The following is a 17,792-nucleotide window of genomic DNA, read 5'->3' on the forward strand; positions in this document are numbered from 1 at the left end:
TTGCCAGCCATGGTCCAGAGCAACGCTCAGTGTCCATGTTAGGGAGGGCAGGCTGGTACAGAGAGTGGTACAGCAGTGTGTGGGGCTTCCAGCGCGCAATGGAACAGAAGCGTTCAGGAGGTGGGTTAGGCTTTCTCAGCACTTGCCTGCTGTCCACTGCCTAGGTGACCTGCTTGTTTGTTGTATGTGACAGCCTTGTCTGTTTGTAGAGTTGAAGTGTTGTTTCTCCAAACTGAAAAACAGCTCTGCTGTTCCTTGCTAGAAAAAGGAAGCCTTTTTTTCTTTTCTTTTCTTTTTTTTTCTGTTAACTTCATTACTGCAGCACTGAATCTCTAGTGTGCTAGGTCTGACTTCAGAACACAGTTGAAAGGTTGCCAACAGTAACAAGTATCTGAGGTCATCAACTTACAGATTTCACATCATGATCAGCTGGCCTCACTGACAAAGCTTTTTGTTCTGGAGGACTCCTTGGGCCTCAGATCCACCCTCCCAACTGAGCCACATTTTGGGGACCAAAGAATAGCACATGGAGGGGAACTGTCCAGTGTGCACAAACCAGGCATTTCATAAACAGAGCTTGCAATGTGGCCCACTGTGAACCCACCAGGTAGGTCTGCAGAACATTAGGAGAACCCCAGGGCTTTGGAAAGAATAAACAGGCCAAGAATGGTCTCCAGTGGCTGCCCGGGCAGGGTCAGTGAAGATGCTACAGATGGATTTCAGCACCAGCGACTGTCCAAAGCAGCTTGCAAGAACAAGAAGTCTGGAGTCTGTCTTACCTGGAGCTGATGTTTCTATTCCTTATGCAAAAGAGAAGTGCCTGCTTTCACTCTGCTAATGCAGCCACTTTCTCTATTTGTACTCAGGCTGTATAATGTGGGCTTTGTAAAGTCTGCTGGCCTGAAAGCAGGATACATTTCTAATGGAAACACTCCCACGCATGATTGTACAACAGCAAAGCGATAAATTACCGTGATTTTGGACCTCCTGTGGTTATCAGTTCCACCACACTTGAGGAAATGTTGCTTTTGCTTAGAAATTCTACAAATATTTTTTTCAGAGAGGCAAATATTAAATGAAAACTGTGCTGAAAGCCATGAGGGGAGGTGTGCAGAATGCATGCTCTGCGGACTGCAGGCTTGATTATACCAGAAAGTGATTTGCAACATAAAGCTTGTTTATAATTCGCTGCGACTCCGAAACTTCATTATACCAAGCACTGGCTACTGGATTAAATAGAAGAAAAAACGTTTTTCAGTGTACAATGTCCAGAAACTGGTAACACTGTATCAGTGTGAAGGGTGTTTTGTTGTTTAAAGTCCATTCTGACTTTTAGCTGGACTGCCTTATTTTTGTATTCTCATGGTTACTTTTTCTTTTTTCTTTTTTCTGAGACAGGGTCTGTATGGTCATGGTTAGCCTTGAATTCAACACCTACCTGCCTCTGTTTCTCAAATGCTGAGATTAAAGGCATCTACAACTATGCCCAGTGGGAAAGACTTTGAAAAACACATTTTTATTTTACCTTCGTTTTTGCCTGCATTTAAATGCTTATATGTGCGTTTAACACACATGTGCATGCGGTGTCCAAGGAGACCATAACTGGACACTCTGGGAGTTACACACACAGGTTGTTGTGGGCAATCACATGGGTGCTGGGTGGGAACTGAACCCAGGTCCTTTGCAAGAGCAACAAGTTCTTGTAACCACTGAGCCATCTTCCAGCCCAAGAAAAAGACTTTTTAGAAAGCCCTAGCTTATATCTGACTTAATGCTGCAAACCTACGCAAACTGACTTAGGTTTTCTTATCCTGATAATCAGGCAAGAGGCGTGCCTGGTATGGTAGTCAGTGCTTAGGAGCCATGGAACTCAATGCACCTGATTCAATTTGATGTGATGCTGCAGGTCTGTGGGACTATGGGACCAAGAGCCAGAGTTCACAATCTCTTCAGAAGGTAATGAGAGATTCATGCAGCCATGGGAGCCTTGGACAGGTAATACTGATGGCCGAGTGCTTCTGAATTCTGTGACCATCTCTGCAGTGTGTAAAAGATGCTCCTCCCCTCGGAGTGTCAACACATCTGAACTCAATTGTTTCTGCCTGAGACAAGAGTTCTAGAACTAAATATGTAAATCAGGTTGGCTTTGAACTCAGAGATCTTCCTGCCTCAGCCTCTGGTGCTAGGACTGAATGTGTGTGCCACCTAGATCTATTTCTCAATTCCTGGCAACTTTGCTTCTCAGAGACCCAGTTTAGCACAGCAAACAGCTAACTAACTCACTGGTTCTCCACATCAAGCCAGACATCTCCACACTTCTACTAAAAATTCAAGACTACAGGCCTTTGAGATGGCTTCAAGCCATCATATAAATATTTGATAGGATCTTTAAAATTGGCAGTTCACAAGTACTAAAACTGACTTTATTCAGAGAAATTCTCATTTAAATGACATTGGCCTTTGGCACATGAACGTACATTTGCATGCTCACGGGGTTGGAAAGCTGGTTACTGTTAGAATGAAGGACTTTGCTTGCTTATTTTGAGAGTAATTCCCAACAAAAGCCTTTCTAACATTTGCTGGTGACTTCGCCATCTTAAATCTGCTTCAAAGTCTTACATGTAGGCTCTAACAAGCATTAGAATAATGCGGGACACTACTGTCTATTCTCATATTTGACTACAAACCAGTATTTAGTTTATTCTCTCATGAATCACAGTAGCTTGTACAAACAAAACCCTAAAACCAAAAAGGGGGCACTCCAGCCACTGCATTTGGAGCTCTGAGATCTTAAAGAAAATGTCATCAATTTATGTTTAGAAAAAAGGAAATAAACAACCCCCCCAAAAGGCCCAGCAACTAAATATATATTCTTATTGGCAATACAGTGGTGAATGGTGAATTTTATACATAAAAAATACATAAACACTTAAATTTTCATTGGTTTATTTTCCTCTCAAGTACATTTTAGAAATAACATTTAGACACAGGCGCGTGCGCGCACGCACGCACACACACACACACACACACACACAGACACACACACAGACAGACAGACACACACACACACAGCCGTGCTGCTTCTCTCATGAAGGGCTCTCGCTTGCTTCCTTTAGTTGCTTTATATAAAATGCAAAGCTTTCCTGTTAAGGAGAGAGAGAGAAATGACAGTTACGAGCAAGCAGAACACAGACTTTAAAGCAGAGAGCACGGGGTCCCTGCCGCTTGGCCGCAGCTGAGTACCCGGGCTTTCAGCCTGGGCAGTCTTCTGTGTTTGCAAAATGCCAAGTTCAAAAGCCTCAAGCTCTGCATTAGAGCACCAGGGCTAAGTCAGACCTTATGTAGAAAATGCCTGAGAAAGTTTGATAAAGCCACAGCTAAAGGTTTGTAACACACCTTGCGTCCACCCCAGGGCACCCCACCCCAGCCCACGGTCACTCACTGCTCAGGCCCTTAGCTCTCCCACGGATCCTCAGACACCTACTTCTTGGAAATTATTCAACCTGTTTTCTCTTCACTCTCCTGGTCCTAGAGTATCCTTAGGCACACATGAACCCATGCGGCATCTCTCTCTTAACTAACAATACTCACAGGGGGCTCGGGGAAGGGGACTGGTTCGCCGACATCCTTGAGCAAAGACGCATAGCGCTTGAGAAACAGGTCATTCAGCTTCAAGTTCTTGGCTGTCAAATACTCATACAGTGCTTTAGCCGAGGCCACATCTTTGTCTAAGGCTGAAGGAAAAGGAGTCAGAGGAGAGAGATGACTCGCAGGTGAAGAGACCCTCTTCTTTCCCTTGCACTCTTTGCTGCCCAGGCACTCCAGGGTCTGAGACAAGGGACTGCAAGGTCCCATAGGGGCCACTCAGAACCCACAGTCTGCCTCCCTCCACCGCGCTCACTGTGAGGTAAGGGAAAGGGTGGGCTGGCACAGGGAGCCTGAAGAACACCATTCATGGCACCAGGTGTATCTAGCGGAGGAACCACGGTGTAAATGGAACGATCACATTCTCAACTGTAGAGCATGAGGCTGTGAGGAGCAGGGGTTAGCCCTGATGCTCTCTCTCAAGGGGAGGAGTGGGGACCTGCGAAAGCTCAGCCAGGCAGCTTCCCTGTGAAAGGGGCACCCCTGCTGCAAGGACCCTCATTCTGCAGGCCTGGGTCTGCATCCTTATTCACCTCTGCCCTAATCGTCCACTTTTTAAGGCATTTGATATAGCTTGCTACTCACATAAGGAGGTCTATGATGTCTGCTGTTTGTAAATATTGCAAGACTCCATGTGGGAACAAAGAATCGATTTACTAGTTCTAAGTCTGCTGCTCCACTATACCTCAGTGTAACGAGCAGGTCTGAGGGTGGGACACGGACACATCAGCATTTCATCTGCTCTGTGACAAACCTTCCACTGCCTCCTTCTCATGGACTGTCTGACTGTGAACATCGATGGCTGTGCACTTCAGCTGAGGCAGGAGATTAGCCTTGGCCTCAGGGAACGCAGAGGCAGGAGGCGGCCGCACTTCTCCCCTACAGGGCGGGCCTTGGGAGGGAGGAGCGGCTTCCTCACAGAGTCTGCCCGGGACACTCCGGAGGTGTTCAGGAACGTTTTTCAATGTTAAAGCTCTAGGAACAATCTCATGCTTTTCTATAGTAAGTGAATGAGTAATTATCTGAAATTTAGGAATATTCCTTTGAGCTGATCTCACAGTTGACTATACTTAGAAATATTTACATCACTTGAATAATGTAGTAAGATTAAATTTATTACCATAGCTTTTCATGCTGCAAGAATATACTTTATCGTTTTCACGTAACTCAGGAATCAGTTCTAACAAGGTCTTCAGAACTGGTGCCTAGAAGGTAAACAAAGGTAATACTCAAAAGCAGCCTGCAGAGGTAGCAGACACACACAGTGTCATAAACTACTACAGTTAGAGCAGAACCACCGCGTGACTTAATGCATCATTTGACTTCTGTGTATCTCAGCATTTGATATTAATTTGATAAATCATAGCCAGATAAAAATCAACATTTTTAATAATTAAAGGCATTTCATTTACATATCTGAGTGCTTTCAAGAATAAATATAAAACAAAATCAAAGGACTGAACACTTCTTTTATCAACTGTTAACTTATCAAAAAGTTGTAAGATAAACTTTACAGAAATAAGTTGTATTTTATGTAAAAAGAATTCAGGATAAACTATGAAGAGAAAGGCTCTGCAGCGCCCCCTATCTGGTACACAAGTGCATTAGGGTTTCCCAGGAGGGTGACTTCACTGCCTGGAGGGCTTTCTGCAGAGAAGACTGAGTTAAGTCTGCAGTGACCTTCACATAGTTCTTACCCAAGTCCAATCTAGCCCACTGCACTGCCAATGCACTGTGCTCAGCACGTAAAGGTCCCAACCCCACGCCCACCCCTCAGCACAGAGTCAGATCCGCCCGAGGCTCTTCTGAACTCCTTCTTGCCCATCTCCTGAGGATATAAGACTGAGGGTCATATCAGGATTTGGCGCACCCTAAGAAGGTTCTACCATCAAACTATACACCAGCACCCAAAACATCAAATAGGACCTGTTGTCTTTTACACACTTACACACACACACTTACACACACACACACACACACACACTTTTAAAAAGTAGCCAAATATAGCCAGGCCATGTCTCCTTCCTGTGGAGTTTTCAGTGAGGTTCTGAGCCGCACTGGGTCAGGACCATCTGACTGAATGGCTAGTAACAAAGCTCCGTACCTTTTTCGGTTTCTGAGCAGTCCTCTGACAGAACACCGACAGAACTGAGCTCTGCTCGGCAATGGCACCGCATCTCTGAAAGGTAGAGCAGTGTCAGTGTCAGTGTTAAGTGAGCCAGCCAGGGCAAATCTCCCAATTAAGGAAGTTCCCGGTGACACAGCAACGCACCATGCCCACCAGGAGCCCAGCATCCGGCCAGGTTTACTTAGGCACGAAAGGGGGCGATGGGCGAGCTGTGTCAACCCTGGTGAGTGTGGCTCTCTGCATCAAGGATGAAGTTTGTTTAAAGAGAAAAGGGGAAAATTAAACTAATGCTTCAACAAGCACAGAACAAGGCTCAGGACTGCAAAGCAAGAGGGAGGAAGGACCAGCGCTCCTCGCCAATTACTCTGCCAAGCATTCACAAGTGAGCGAGGGATCATAAGGTTAATTATACATTTAATAAGGTGTCAGGGAGATAACTGCTCGTTTCTTTATAAAAATTAAAATGTACAAAGCAAGTTCTCTTTAAAGTATAATTACCTACACTTATGCATACAAAAGGACTGATTTCAATCTCAGCAGTTATAAAAGGCTTTCACTGCAACAGACAGCCAGTGCTCGAGAAAGAGACAAAAGTTATACTAACAAAGTTTCTATGACAGACCAGATAAATCAAGTGTCTATCCAGTCCTACATGCTTTAGTCAAATGAAATCTGGCAAGACAATATTTTAGTTTACATCATCGCAGATGTCATCCTCCACATTTCTGACAGCACAGTGCTTGCTCAAAGCTTTATAACACTGTCAGTGCTAAGATGAACAGCACAAAAAATGGCTGGGACACGCACAACATTGGCGTCATAAACACCCGGGAGCCAAGTGCGCCTCACTAGAGAAGCTCAGCTCCTCATTGTGTGGCAGGCAGAGATGGGGCTGCTGTCAGGTCTGCACTCAGCCACCACCGAGAGCTCCAAGGTGTGGTACGGCTGCTGGAGACAGCTCTGAGCACGGCTGCTGGCAATTCTACTTCTCTGGAAGGCATGAAAATGGTGGCTCACAATGAGCTGGTAGAGCCAGCAAGGTCCTCCTCTAGAGAGCAATCAGAAGAGTGTGTTCAAGGTGAAAGAACACCTTCACCAGTGTGACTAGGTATCTGTGCTTACAGCCCAGGGTAACCTGTTAGCTCCAAACCCAGGGAGACAAAGCGTAAAAGAAGGCTGGCTCCTGAGAGAACAATGAAGATTCCCATAAAACTATCGTCCAATTTCCTACCAAGGAAGTAACCAAACCAAACCAAACGGCAGAAGCAATCTGCGTCTTTATGTAACTGTTAAAGCAGAGGAAAATGTTCAGACTCGCCTCTGTAAGTGGCGTGGCTTGTGCTGTCAAGCTAGACACACTTGGATCAAACCTGAAGCTCAAGCCAGTGGCTAGAGCGCGCCGTCCACATCTTCACTTACTCCTCCCAGCTGGTAGGAGCAGAAGTGAACATAACAGTATTTACAATCAGAAATTGGTCCCAGGCCTCAATTTGACACAGGGAGTCTACACAAACACAGCCGCTGGCGGGATCACCGTGACTGTTTGACTGCCACCTGCTGGGAAGGGGCCCCCGGCGGTGCCTGTTTGTGTACATTGCCAGCGGCGGCGGATCACCCACCGCTCCAGCGCGCTTGGCACAGCTTTCTATTTAGAGCTGTTAAAATGGCATGAATGCAGTCATCTCCTCTCCTCCAGATTGCTGATTTAACTGAGTGTGGGCCACAGAGAGCCACATTTGTCATTTAATATGTCTGTGACACATTAGTGAATAGAAAGCAAATTCAACTCTTAATAAACCTTGAATAAGGCACTGAGAATGTTTGAGTATTCAAGTGAGAAGCTGTACGTGAAAAGCAAACATTTCCTACTTCTTGTTTGCAAACTGTGTTGCCATGGTGATGCACAGTATTTAGAGCATTAAAGAAATTAGGAAACCAAAGGATTTGATGCTTTGCATTACCCATCTTTGCAGAAACACTTGTCTCAGTTTCCTACTTCAACGCCTGTCTTAATTACTAGGATTTCCAGTTCGACCTGACATCTTTAAAACTGGCAATATACAGCCCACAGGGTCATCATGCAATCTGGATTCACACTGAACTTCAGGGTTCTAGCAGGAGTGTCGTCCATCCCGTGCACTCCGGTCTAGTTCACTTTTCACGAGCCCCGAGCCCCGATAAGGAGTCATTACCTCTAAGAGAGCTCTGGCCTCATCCACCTTGCCTGAATCCACAAGCTGCAGGAAGAGGTCAGTGACGGGCTTGTAAAGTGCAAACTGATTCGCCATTCTCTCAGACATGATGCTTACTGCAAGAAACACAGGTAAGGAAAAAGTGGTCACTAAACGGGAATGGCTCACAGGCCAAAGAAGTCTAGGCCAATTTCACCCAAGACAAAGATGAGCATCTACGCTCTTTTCACAGCAAGGCAACTCACACTTCTCCAGCGCTGGCTCCATCTGCTCCTCGATTACTTTTCTGAATAGATACGACAAGCCAAAGAACTGAGGTTCTATGGCTTGGTTCTCTGAGGCAAGCAAGTGCTCAATGTTTTCTATGGCAGCATCAAGTTTATTACTGTAAAAGAAAACAAAATCACAATAAGGTATTTACTTGTATAAAATTGCAGTCCGTTTTAACTCATGTGGATACTCATGCAAATACTTCAGAAAAAAAGGACTATATTTATAAGCAACCAGATTAATAACAATAATTTTCAAGGCCTATCATGTAACATAACCTAGTTATATAGATATAAAATGCTATTAATTTGGGCTTTATAGATCACAGAGGGCACTAGAATATGAAGCAAAGACAACACACGACATTTGGAGATGAAAAAAATAAAAAGATCATACAGCGAAAAGTTGTACTTTCATGGCTAACGGAGATTTCTTTTCATCGGGCACCATATATTTGGAAAATACTCAATACTAGAATCCTCAGAAAAGGGCACTTTTGGGGGGAAAAAAAAGAAATTCTGTGGCCTTCCTGAACAAAGTAGGAAACAATATCCTTCTCACTGTCTTATGATGAGGTAATCTATGACTGATCCGTGCAGTTATAACTGCTGACATAAATGAACTTCATGTTGAAATTAGTATATTAAGAGTGAGAATTCTGGGCTGGAGAGATGGTTCAGCGGTTAAGAGCACTGACTACTCTTCTGAAGGTCCTGAGTTTAAATCCCAGCAACCACATGGTGGCTCACAACCACCTGTAATGAGATCTGACACCCTCTTCTGGTGCATCTGAAGACAGCTACAGTGTATTTATGTATAATAATAAATAAATCTTAAAAAAAAAAAAGAATAACAATTCTAATTAAAAACAAGCGTCTTATGGGCTTAGGTAGAAGAGTTATTAAGTGAGTAAAAACATTTCCCACAGCATAAAAAATAATATATCATAAATTTAAAACATTCATCTAGCTCTTACATAGATCAAATTTTAAAAATCACATTTTCTTATTAAAAATGAAGTTTGAAACTCTATTTAGGGAAATAGTTTAAATCTATAATGGCTGTCTTGCCTGCATGTTGGTATGGATATCAGGGGAAGTGTCAGAGCCTACATGGCTGGGAGCTGCCATGTGGGTGTTGGGAACTGAACCTGGGTCTTTTGGAAGACATCGATTGACTCATAAAGAAATGAGCCATCGCTCTAGCCCCGAGGAAACAGTTTAAAGTTAAAACCAAAACATTTTCTACTAAAAGAAACAGGAATAAACAAACAAAAGTGCCTCTTGCAAAACAGCGTTTCCCATCCTGTCTCTATACATCCAAGCTTAACTACTAAAGAACATCTCCCTTCAAAGTGCTAGCAAGACCAGTTCTAGACTGTTCTTAGACTGTGTTTCTGAGAAAGGTTTCATTACACAGCCCAGACTGTCATCAAACTCATGATCATCCCCCTGCAGCAGTCTTCTGAGCTCTGGGGTTATGGGCCTAAATCATCTTGTTCACTCTCACGACACCTTAGTATGAGTAAGGTATCAGGGACATCAAAGAAATCTGCCTGCCTGCCTGTCCCTCTCCAGCGGCGATGAAGTCTGAACATTTCTCTTCTTGTGGATGTGTACTGACAGGGAGAGATGCTGAACCAGTTTTTAAAATGCTTGGAAGAGAACTCAGGGTCTTATGTTTGCTGGCCAGGTTCTCATCACAAAGCTACACACATCACGACCATGGAGACGTGTGTGCTCTTAACAGGCTTCCTAAGTCCTGAATCAGTACTCTAGCAGTGTGTTAAGACGCTAAAGAACTGCTGGTTAGGAAAAGAAATGACTTTAATTTTTATAAAAGAAGTGTTTTAATAACGACGCACACGTGTTCACATTTTATATACACACATGGGAGTGTACATGGACACATGCACATACAGCTTGTATGGATCGTGCACACATACGTGAGTCAGCAGCTATGGAGTCTATTTTATGAATTATAAACGTTTAGTTTAAGACTAAAGATAAAATACATTTTAACATGATTAATTTTAATAGTAAATAATGAACACAGTAATTAGGATGGAACATTTCCTATGGCTGACATGTTTTCCAAAAGATGTAAAGGACAAGAACATTGTAAAGGTGGTCATCTGAAATAATCCTCAGTCAAGAAAGCTTGACAATATACTCACTTCTTCATCTGGGCCAAAGCGATGTTATTGATAAAAACCATTCTTGAGAGTCCAATTGTGTCAAGTCCAGCCACCATCTTCTGAATGGCCTCTATGCTTTCCACATCACCCTTCAAGGCCAGCGCCTGGATGAGGCGGGTCACGGCGATCTGGGACGGAACCTGCTTCAGATCCAACGCCGCTCTCAGAGTTGCCAGGGCCGCTGCAGTGAGAAGCGGAGGGAGGACTGACACGCACTGACTTTAACCTTGAAACCACCTTTTAGACAAGAGCATCAATGGCTAAACTAAAAAAAATATGTAAATATAAATAATTTACCTTAGATTACAGAAAATATTGACACTTTGTAAAAAGTCTTTTTAAAACTGATGCATCTGACTGTGCCGTGCGAGGAGGCAGCAGCCATGACTGACACCAAGTTCCGTTCTGCTCATGGACTGGGTCATGAGGAAAGTAAGAGAAAGGAAGAACTTTTTTGTAAAAATTGTGTATTAGTGTTCTGTCTGCATATGTGTCTGGGTGAGTATGACAGATCTCCTGGAACTGGGGATACAAATAGCTGTGAGCTGCCATGCGGGTGCTCAGAATTAAACCCGGGTCCTCTGGAAGAGCAGCCAGTGCTCTCAACCACTGAGCCATCTCTCCAGCTCTGAAAGGAAAAACTTTTTCTCAAAAAAGAATAAACCAAAACCAAAAAAAAAAAAAAAAAAAAAAAATAAACAAAAAACTAAAAAGCAAACAAATAACTTCGATCCACATTAACAATTTCCCAAGTTTTACGAACTCAAAGCCCACATAATTATGAAAAAATTTTAACAACTCATTTTCATTCTTGAAAATGGTCCAAACAGAAGCGAATCCCACAAACCCAGCCGTGTGGAGTGAGTGTCACGGAACTGCACACTCACACATCTCCCACGCAAGCAGGCTCCTGGCAGACATTTGCTGCATTCAGTTTTCAGAGAGAATAAAGCTCATTGCCTCTTAGGGCTACAGTCAGGGGGCTTGCTTGTGTAAATGCTCCTAATTACAAACACTCTCACAGATAAATATGGATGCCTTCCTACTTCACAGCCGGGCAGGGCAGCAGGGGATGAGATGTGTGTGTTAAGTGAGGTGGAGGAAGAGAGGAGCCGCACGCGCGCGCACACTCATACTCAGCCTAACAATCACGACTTCCCAGCGGTGCAGCAATTAAACCACTGTACCCTAGGCAACGCTAAGGCTCTCCAGCCGCTTCCGGGAGAGCAGCTTCTCTTCAGGTGGGAAGGCAGAGGGTAGTAATTAAACAGTCTATTAAAAACAATGAAGTAAAAGCCGTGATCGATCTAGTCTTCTTTACTGAATAAACTATTATAATTTCAAATTTACACATGATCCAGACCATGGACTGTCAAATACTGAAATGGGGAAACAGTTTAAAAAGTGGTAGATGTTACAGATATGTATGCACACACCAGAAACAAAAATGCCTCTATGCTACTTTAAAATATGATGCCCAGACAATGAGCTTGATAGGATCTTGTTAAAGGGTGGACATGCACCGGCAGTTCCGCTCAGTGTCCTGGGTATTTAAGCCCACTGTCAGAGAAGAGCTTTCTGCTAGTGGATGAGTTTTAAAACAAAACAAAACAAACACAAACGGCTCGGACTGATTAAGCGTTCACAGGCACGGGCTCAGAAGCCCTGTTCAAAGAGCCTTCCTGCACTTAGAAGCAGAGGCTTGGTGGCTCAGTATCTCTTTCCCCTAGGTTAGAGGCCCGGAGCAGAATGCCGGACTAAGACCCTTCCCCACTCCAGGTGCTGCACCTATAGGACAGGAGAATCGAGAGGCAAGCAGGACAGACCAGTGTGTGCCTACCCAAGGGGAATACAAGAGCTCCTTATATAAACCACACCACAGAATGTGCCATCTGTACCATGAATGACCTAAGGAGTGATCCCTACCCATGCCCCTTGTCTCCAAGTCGTCTCCAACTCACTCAACATTCCAATAGTCCTTCAATTACTCTCTAGTAAGACTGAGTGTCCTGCTTAGCATAACAGCTATTGACAGTCTGCAAAAGTATCAGTTTGTAAATTACTCTAAGATTTAATTGCTGTTTACTGCCACAGAGAAATTTCATTAAAATAAACTTGGAAGAGTCAGCAAATCTGAGACTGAAGAAAATCAGGAACTCTCTTTGGCTACAGAGCAAATGTGGACACAGACTATTCCTGCCTTGTTGATGAGCCCTGTGCCTTCACAGAGGTCAGCACAGTGTGGCTTGGGGTGGGCAGCAAGGGCTGGTGGAAGTGGAAGGAGGAGTCAGTGGGCTCGTGACTCCTCCAAGTGTGCCCACACCTGACAGCAGAGACTCCACCACGGCACTGAGGGAAGGGAGGGAGTCAAGAAAGGGCCTTGGGACATAGTTAGTTCCAAACTGAATTCTTAAAGTTAAAATAAATCTGTTCTTTGTGTCCATAGAAATATTAGCTATTTAAAATTTAAAGCCGACTGTAATCCCCTCTTTGTTTCTGGGACAGCCTCACTGCGGTCCAAGTCTAGGCTGGCTCAAATATGAACAGTCTTCCTGCCTCAGCCTCTCGTGTCCTAGGATTACAGTGTGCACTGCCATGTCCAGTTCAAAGTTTCAAAGTCTTAAAATCTACACGAAAAATAAATCTCACAAAATCATTTCTATTGAAAATAAAACCTTCAAATTTTAAAAACAAGCCTTACTGCATCTCCTGATTACAATTCAAAACTGTCAAAAAGACTGCTGGTATGCAGACTACCTGAGGAAGAGCTGAAACTCTGCAAAGAGAAATGGTCGCCGTCGGGGAGGAAGACAGCTGAGGACCAGCAAGCTAAGGTACTGTAAGTCACTAAGGCTGAACATTCACACAGCCAGCTTCCTCTCAGGAGATGCAAACTACTTGATGAATTGCAAAGCAAAGAGAAGCATTATTATCAGAGCCTGGGAAAGAAACCAGCCTGCCAGTTAAGAGCAGACAGAGCTTCTAACCCGAGTCTCCTAAGGGCGTTTGTTGCTACACTGACTAAAATTCAGCCCTGAAAGTTAATTGAAAAGCTGCTTCCCTAACCTCAAAGTCATCACTGACCCCCTTGAGAGCTAATTTACCCCACTGTAAACCCACGAACAGGCTCCACGAAACCGTCAGCTCCCATGTCCCAGTCCTTCTTAGTCACCTTTGTGTCCTCAGCGTTACCCTTGTGACATGCAACTCTAAACAATTGCTGCATTTCACTGTTCTTGGAGTTATGAACTATTTAAAAAGTATCAGATTAGGTTTTTAAAAAATCAATATTACAATCATTTGGTGCACAATCTCACACACTTAACACTCAATTTAACTCATTTGCTATCTCATATACAACCAACACAACATGCATGAAATAACTGCTGGGAATTGTTTCAGACCTCCAAAGTATGTTAATTTCCAAAGCAAAATGACTTGTGCTGTGAATTTTAACGCACTTGAAAGCCTGTACTTTCCCTCGCTCTGGAACACGAATTTTGCATGTCTGAAGAGCTGTGATTCATCTTAAGAAAGCCCATCTTGTGTTAAATGGGATGGAAACTGGACTAAGTGGTCAGATGACAGCACATTCATATTCAAGCCGTATTATAAATGCATGTACAGTAATTTACGTCTCTCAGCTACCACAAAAGGCTCTTGATAAGCAGGTAATTTGCTAAATGGACTCCTTTATCCAAGTATTCGAAGGGCGTTACAAGAAACCTCTGCAGAGGCATTAACGTGACGCAAAGGTCAAGCATTCTGACATACCTTTCAAATAATCCCGCCTAACTTGCCTTATGATGAGGAGGCTGTTGGCAGCATCGTTCAGTGTGAAGCCCTTGATGTGGGTCTCCGCGCTAAAAGAAGCAGACATTTAGAAAGGAATTACTGACATGCTTCTGATACGATAATAAACGGTTGAGCACCAAGGTGAAATTATAAAAACTACTGTTCGTATGTTAAAAATATTGCTGCAAAATATCGACCTGGAGACAGCTTTTGTGTTCTCCTGTCAATGGTTATAGAAGGATAATTTTTTTTTGCATTCTGACAGATGACAAAGTTGGAAATGAGCAACAAAAGAAACAAAGTACAAGATTTTTTTTAAACAATCGGTTCAGATTCTTGAGTACTGACATATTAGGTGACTAAAATAACCGCATGCCCTGCATTGTTCGCTATATCCTAGGCTGGATACTTCTCTCTCTCTCTCTCTCTCTCTCTCTCTCTCTCTCTCTCTCTCTCTCTCTCTTCCCTACATTTACTATAATTATAAAATATAAAACTATTCTTCCAGCAACAAAAATGAACTATTTTCAGTACTGTATACTTTACATATAAACTAACGCATATTACTAACACCATATCATTTAGCTGATTAATTTTCAAATTTCTGTCATCTAGATACAGTTTTTAAAGGTTTTAAACAGAGCACAGAACCAAAACCATTGTAACACTAAAATAAAATTTCACATGACCACAGACTTAAAAACAAACTTCCTAACTAAAACTCAAGAGCAAAAAATAGCTTTACTTAGCACCAAATCCTATAGGAGTTAACTAAAACCAGATGAGACGGACAGACAACCCCCTGAAGTCTAACCGGAAGCACTTTGTTTGCTACACTGTTTGTCCATCCATGTCTTGGGATGAAATGTTAGCATCCCCAACACCCCAGGGCTGACTTCCGATTAGGAAACACTAAGAGGTCACAAGGAGCAGGAGCTGCCTTATCAGCTCAGCAGTGACCTTACTGTCAATCCCCATGGCTGCCAGCACAGAGTGAAAGTCCTGAGCACGGTACAAGAATACCAGCCAGACAGCGCCACCCTCTCAGCCACTCTTCAGTCCCCACACACAGGACCTCCCCATTCCCCCTGACCAATCCCCATAGCTGCCGCTTTGTATGACCTTCTCCCTGTTCCATTTGTCAAAGCTTCTAAGTCAACAACTCTTATGTGACACCAACTGTTTAAAGAACCTGCTTCCCAACCTGTAGCCTGAATAAATACAAATCAGGCACTACTACAGTCTCACTTCTCACACTGTCATCATCATCATCACCATCTGCAGTGCACCATAGTCACTTAAGCATATTACTTAGGCTGGGTGGCAGTGGACCATGTCATCCCAGCACTCAGGAGGCAGAGCAGAAGAATCTCTGCGTTCCAGGCCAGCCTGGTCTACAGAGCTAATTTCAGGACAGCCAGGGCTTTAGAGAAACACTGTCTCAAACAAAAATAAAAAGGGAGATGTGTATGTGTGGGGGGGAATGAATATGAAAACATACATATTCTTACAGTCTAAAACTAGCTTTTAATCCTAGCGCCTGGTCTGTAGAGAGAATACCTAACAGGCCAGCAATAGCAACACAGTGAGACAAAGTGTCCAAACTAAACCAAACCACCACCACCAAACCTCAAAATAAAAACACCAACCACAAAAGCCATCTGAAACCATGAGACAGTAAATCTTGTCTTTTAACTGACAAGAATAAGCAACAAGCTTTTTGAAAACTGCATAACATCATTTAAATAGTCCTCAAAGAGCTCCCTGTATTTGTTTCAAATATGAAAGTAGAGATTAATATGAGATGGAAGAAAATTTCCTTTATTAACTCAATAGTAGAAAATGTATTCTAATCCGGCAAAGAGATAAAAAGTATGAAGTTACTCAGAGAAACCGTTGGATCATTTATACAAACTCGAGAAATTTAATTTTGGTTCCTAATTTTTTAAAAAAGATTTATGTTATTACTATATCTAAGTACACTGTAGCTGACTTCAGACACACCAGAAGAGGACGTCAGATCTCATTATAGATGGTTGTGAGGCACCATGTAGTTACTGGGATTTGAACTCAGGACCTTTCGAAGAACAGTCAGTGCTTGTAACCATCTCTCCAGCCCCCTTGGTTCCTAATTTTTAGTTTTATTTTTTCGTTACTAAAATGTGATAAAGGGAATGCCCTTTTTTGTGCTGTTAGCCACTAGCCACGGGAAATATGTAATTAAATTATATTTCATTTTACATAATTTAAAGTCACACCTAGGCTGGTGGCTACTGAAGTGGGCGGCATACAATTTCAGACTTTTGGAACAGTCAAAATAAAGAAAAAGTTATGGAGAGAAAAGGGTTTCCATCTTACAGCTTCCCTTTAGCTGCAAATATTAGTCCTTTTAAACTAAGGAAGAGTGTGTTTCAGGGAAACTTCCATCATTTCGGAGCAATGAACGAACTGTGGCTTGTGCTTATAAAATACACATGTAAAATATTTGTCAATGCTTCTAATTTATGTCACCTTGAATAAAAAAACCTGGTGAGCCCAGTGAAAGCAGTCAGGGGCCGACTAAGCACCATTTCTAGGCAGAAAGAAACAGGAAGGCAGTGAGGGCTGTTGTCTAGGCTTCCTAAGAAAACCACTTACTGTTTGTTCCAGACACTGAGAATTGCTGATGTCAGCATCCTGGCTAGCGAGGAGGAAGAGGAGGAACAGGAAGAGGAGGAGGAGGAGGAGGACCAAGACCAGAGCAATGGAGCCCACACATGGTCTCCATAATAAAATCAAGTAGCCTGTACACCCAACTGTTATTTTTGAGAAATGATTTTTATACTTGTGTGTGCGTGTGCGTGTTGGGGGGGGGGCACACACAATCTACAGAGGTCAAAGGACAAGTTGCAGGAGTCGGTTCTTTCCTCAGGTTGTCGGCCTTGGCGGCACGTGCCTTTACCCACGGAAGGAACTAACCTGCTAGCACAATCAACAAGTATTTTCTACTCTGATACTGACTGATAAAGAACTGGGAGGGGGAGAGACAGCCAGGAATGAATCCAAAGACATTAACATGACATACTTTCAGTAACAGTTAGTTGCATAATTCCAGTACTTCCAGTGCAGGAACAGTCCTACAACTTGCTCTGTAGACCAAGCTGGCCCTGAACTCAGAGATCTGCCTTCTGAATGCTAGGATTAAAGGTATGGTCCACCAACTGGACCTCTGCAAGAAGGGCTTCAAGTTACAATCTTAGAGAAGGATGAAAAACATTTTAATGGCTCAAGGTTAAAGCCTGTCCTAGGGTTTCTATTGCTACAACTAAGGAAGGTAAGGGCTTGTATGGATTATACTTTCACATCACTGTTCTTCACTGAGGGAAGTCAGAGCAGGAACTCACACAGGGCAGGAACAGAGGCAGGAGCTGATGCAGAGGCCATGGAGGGATGCTGCTTACTGGCTTGCTCCCATGACTTGCTTAGCCTGCTTTTTTTTTTTTTTTTTTTTTGGCTTTTCGAGACAGGGTTTCTCTGTGTAGCCCTGGCTGTCCTGGAACTCACTCTGTAGACCAGGCTGGCCTCG

General features: G+C 43.3%; 1 protein-coding gene across 1 annotated transcript in view; it reads right to left on the bottom strand.

Annotated features, from left to right (window-relative positions):
- Nucleotides 1–2,929: 2,929 nt before the first annotated feature.
- The window catches only part of Lrpprc (leucine rich pentatricopeptide repeat containing), an 83,961-nt gene continuing 69,098 nt past the window's right edge, over nt 2,930–17,792 (bottom strand). The window contains exons 31-38 of the mRNA XM_021186193.1: nt 14,207–14,295; nt 10,412–10,613; nt 8,211–8,350; nt 7,966–8,081; nt 5,750–5,824; nt 4,766–4,850; nt 3,592–3,734; nt 2,930–3,143 (exon numbers count right to left, since the gene is read on the bottom strand). Of these exons, the coding sequence (XP_021041852.1) occupies nt 3,087–3,143; nt 3,592–3,734; nt 4,766–4,850; nt 5,750–5,824; nt 7,966–8,081; nt 8,211–8,350; nt 10,412–10,613; nt 14,207–14,295 (907 nt within the window). The 3' untranslated portion in view covers nt 2,930–3,086. The remainder of the gene's footprint in view (nt 3,144–3,591; nt 3,735–4,765; nt 4,851–5,749; nt 5,825–7,965; nt 8,082–8,210; nt 8,351–10,411; nt 10,614–14,206; nt 14,296–17,792) is intronic.

Source organism: Mus caroli, chromosome 17 (genome assembly GCF_900094665.2).
Source record: "Mus caroli chromosome 17, CAROLI_EIJ_v1.1, whole genome shotgun sequence".
Taxonomy (NCBI): Eukaryota; Metazoa; Chordata; class Mammalia; order Rodentia; family Muridae; genus Mus; species Mus caroli.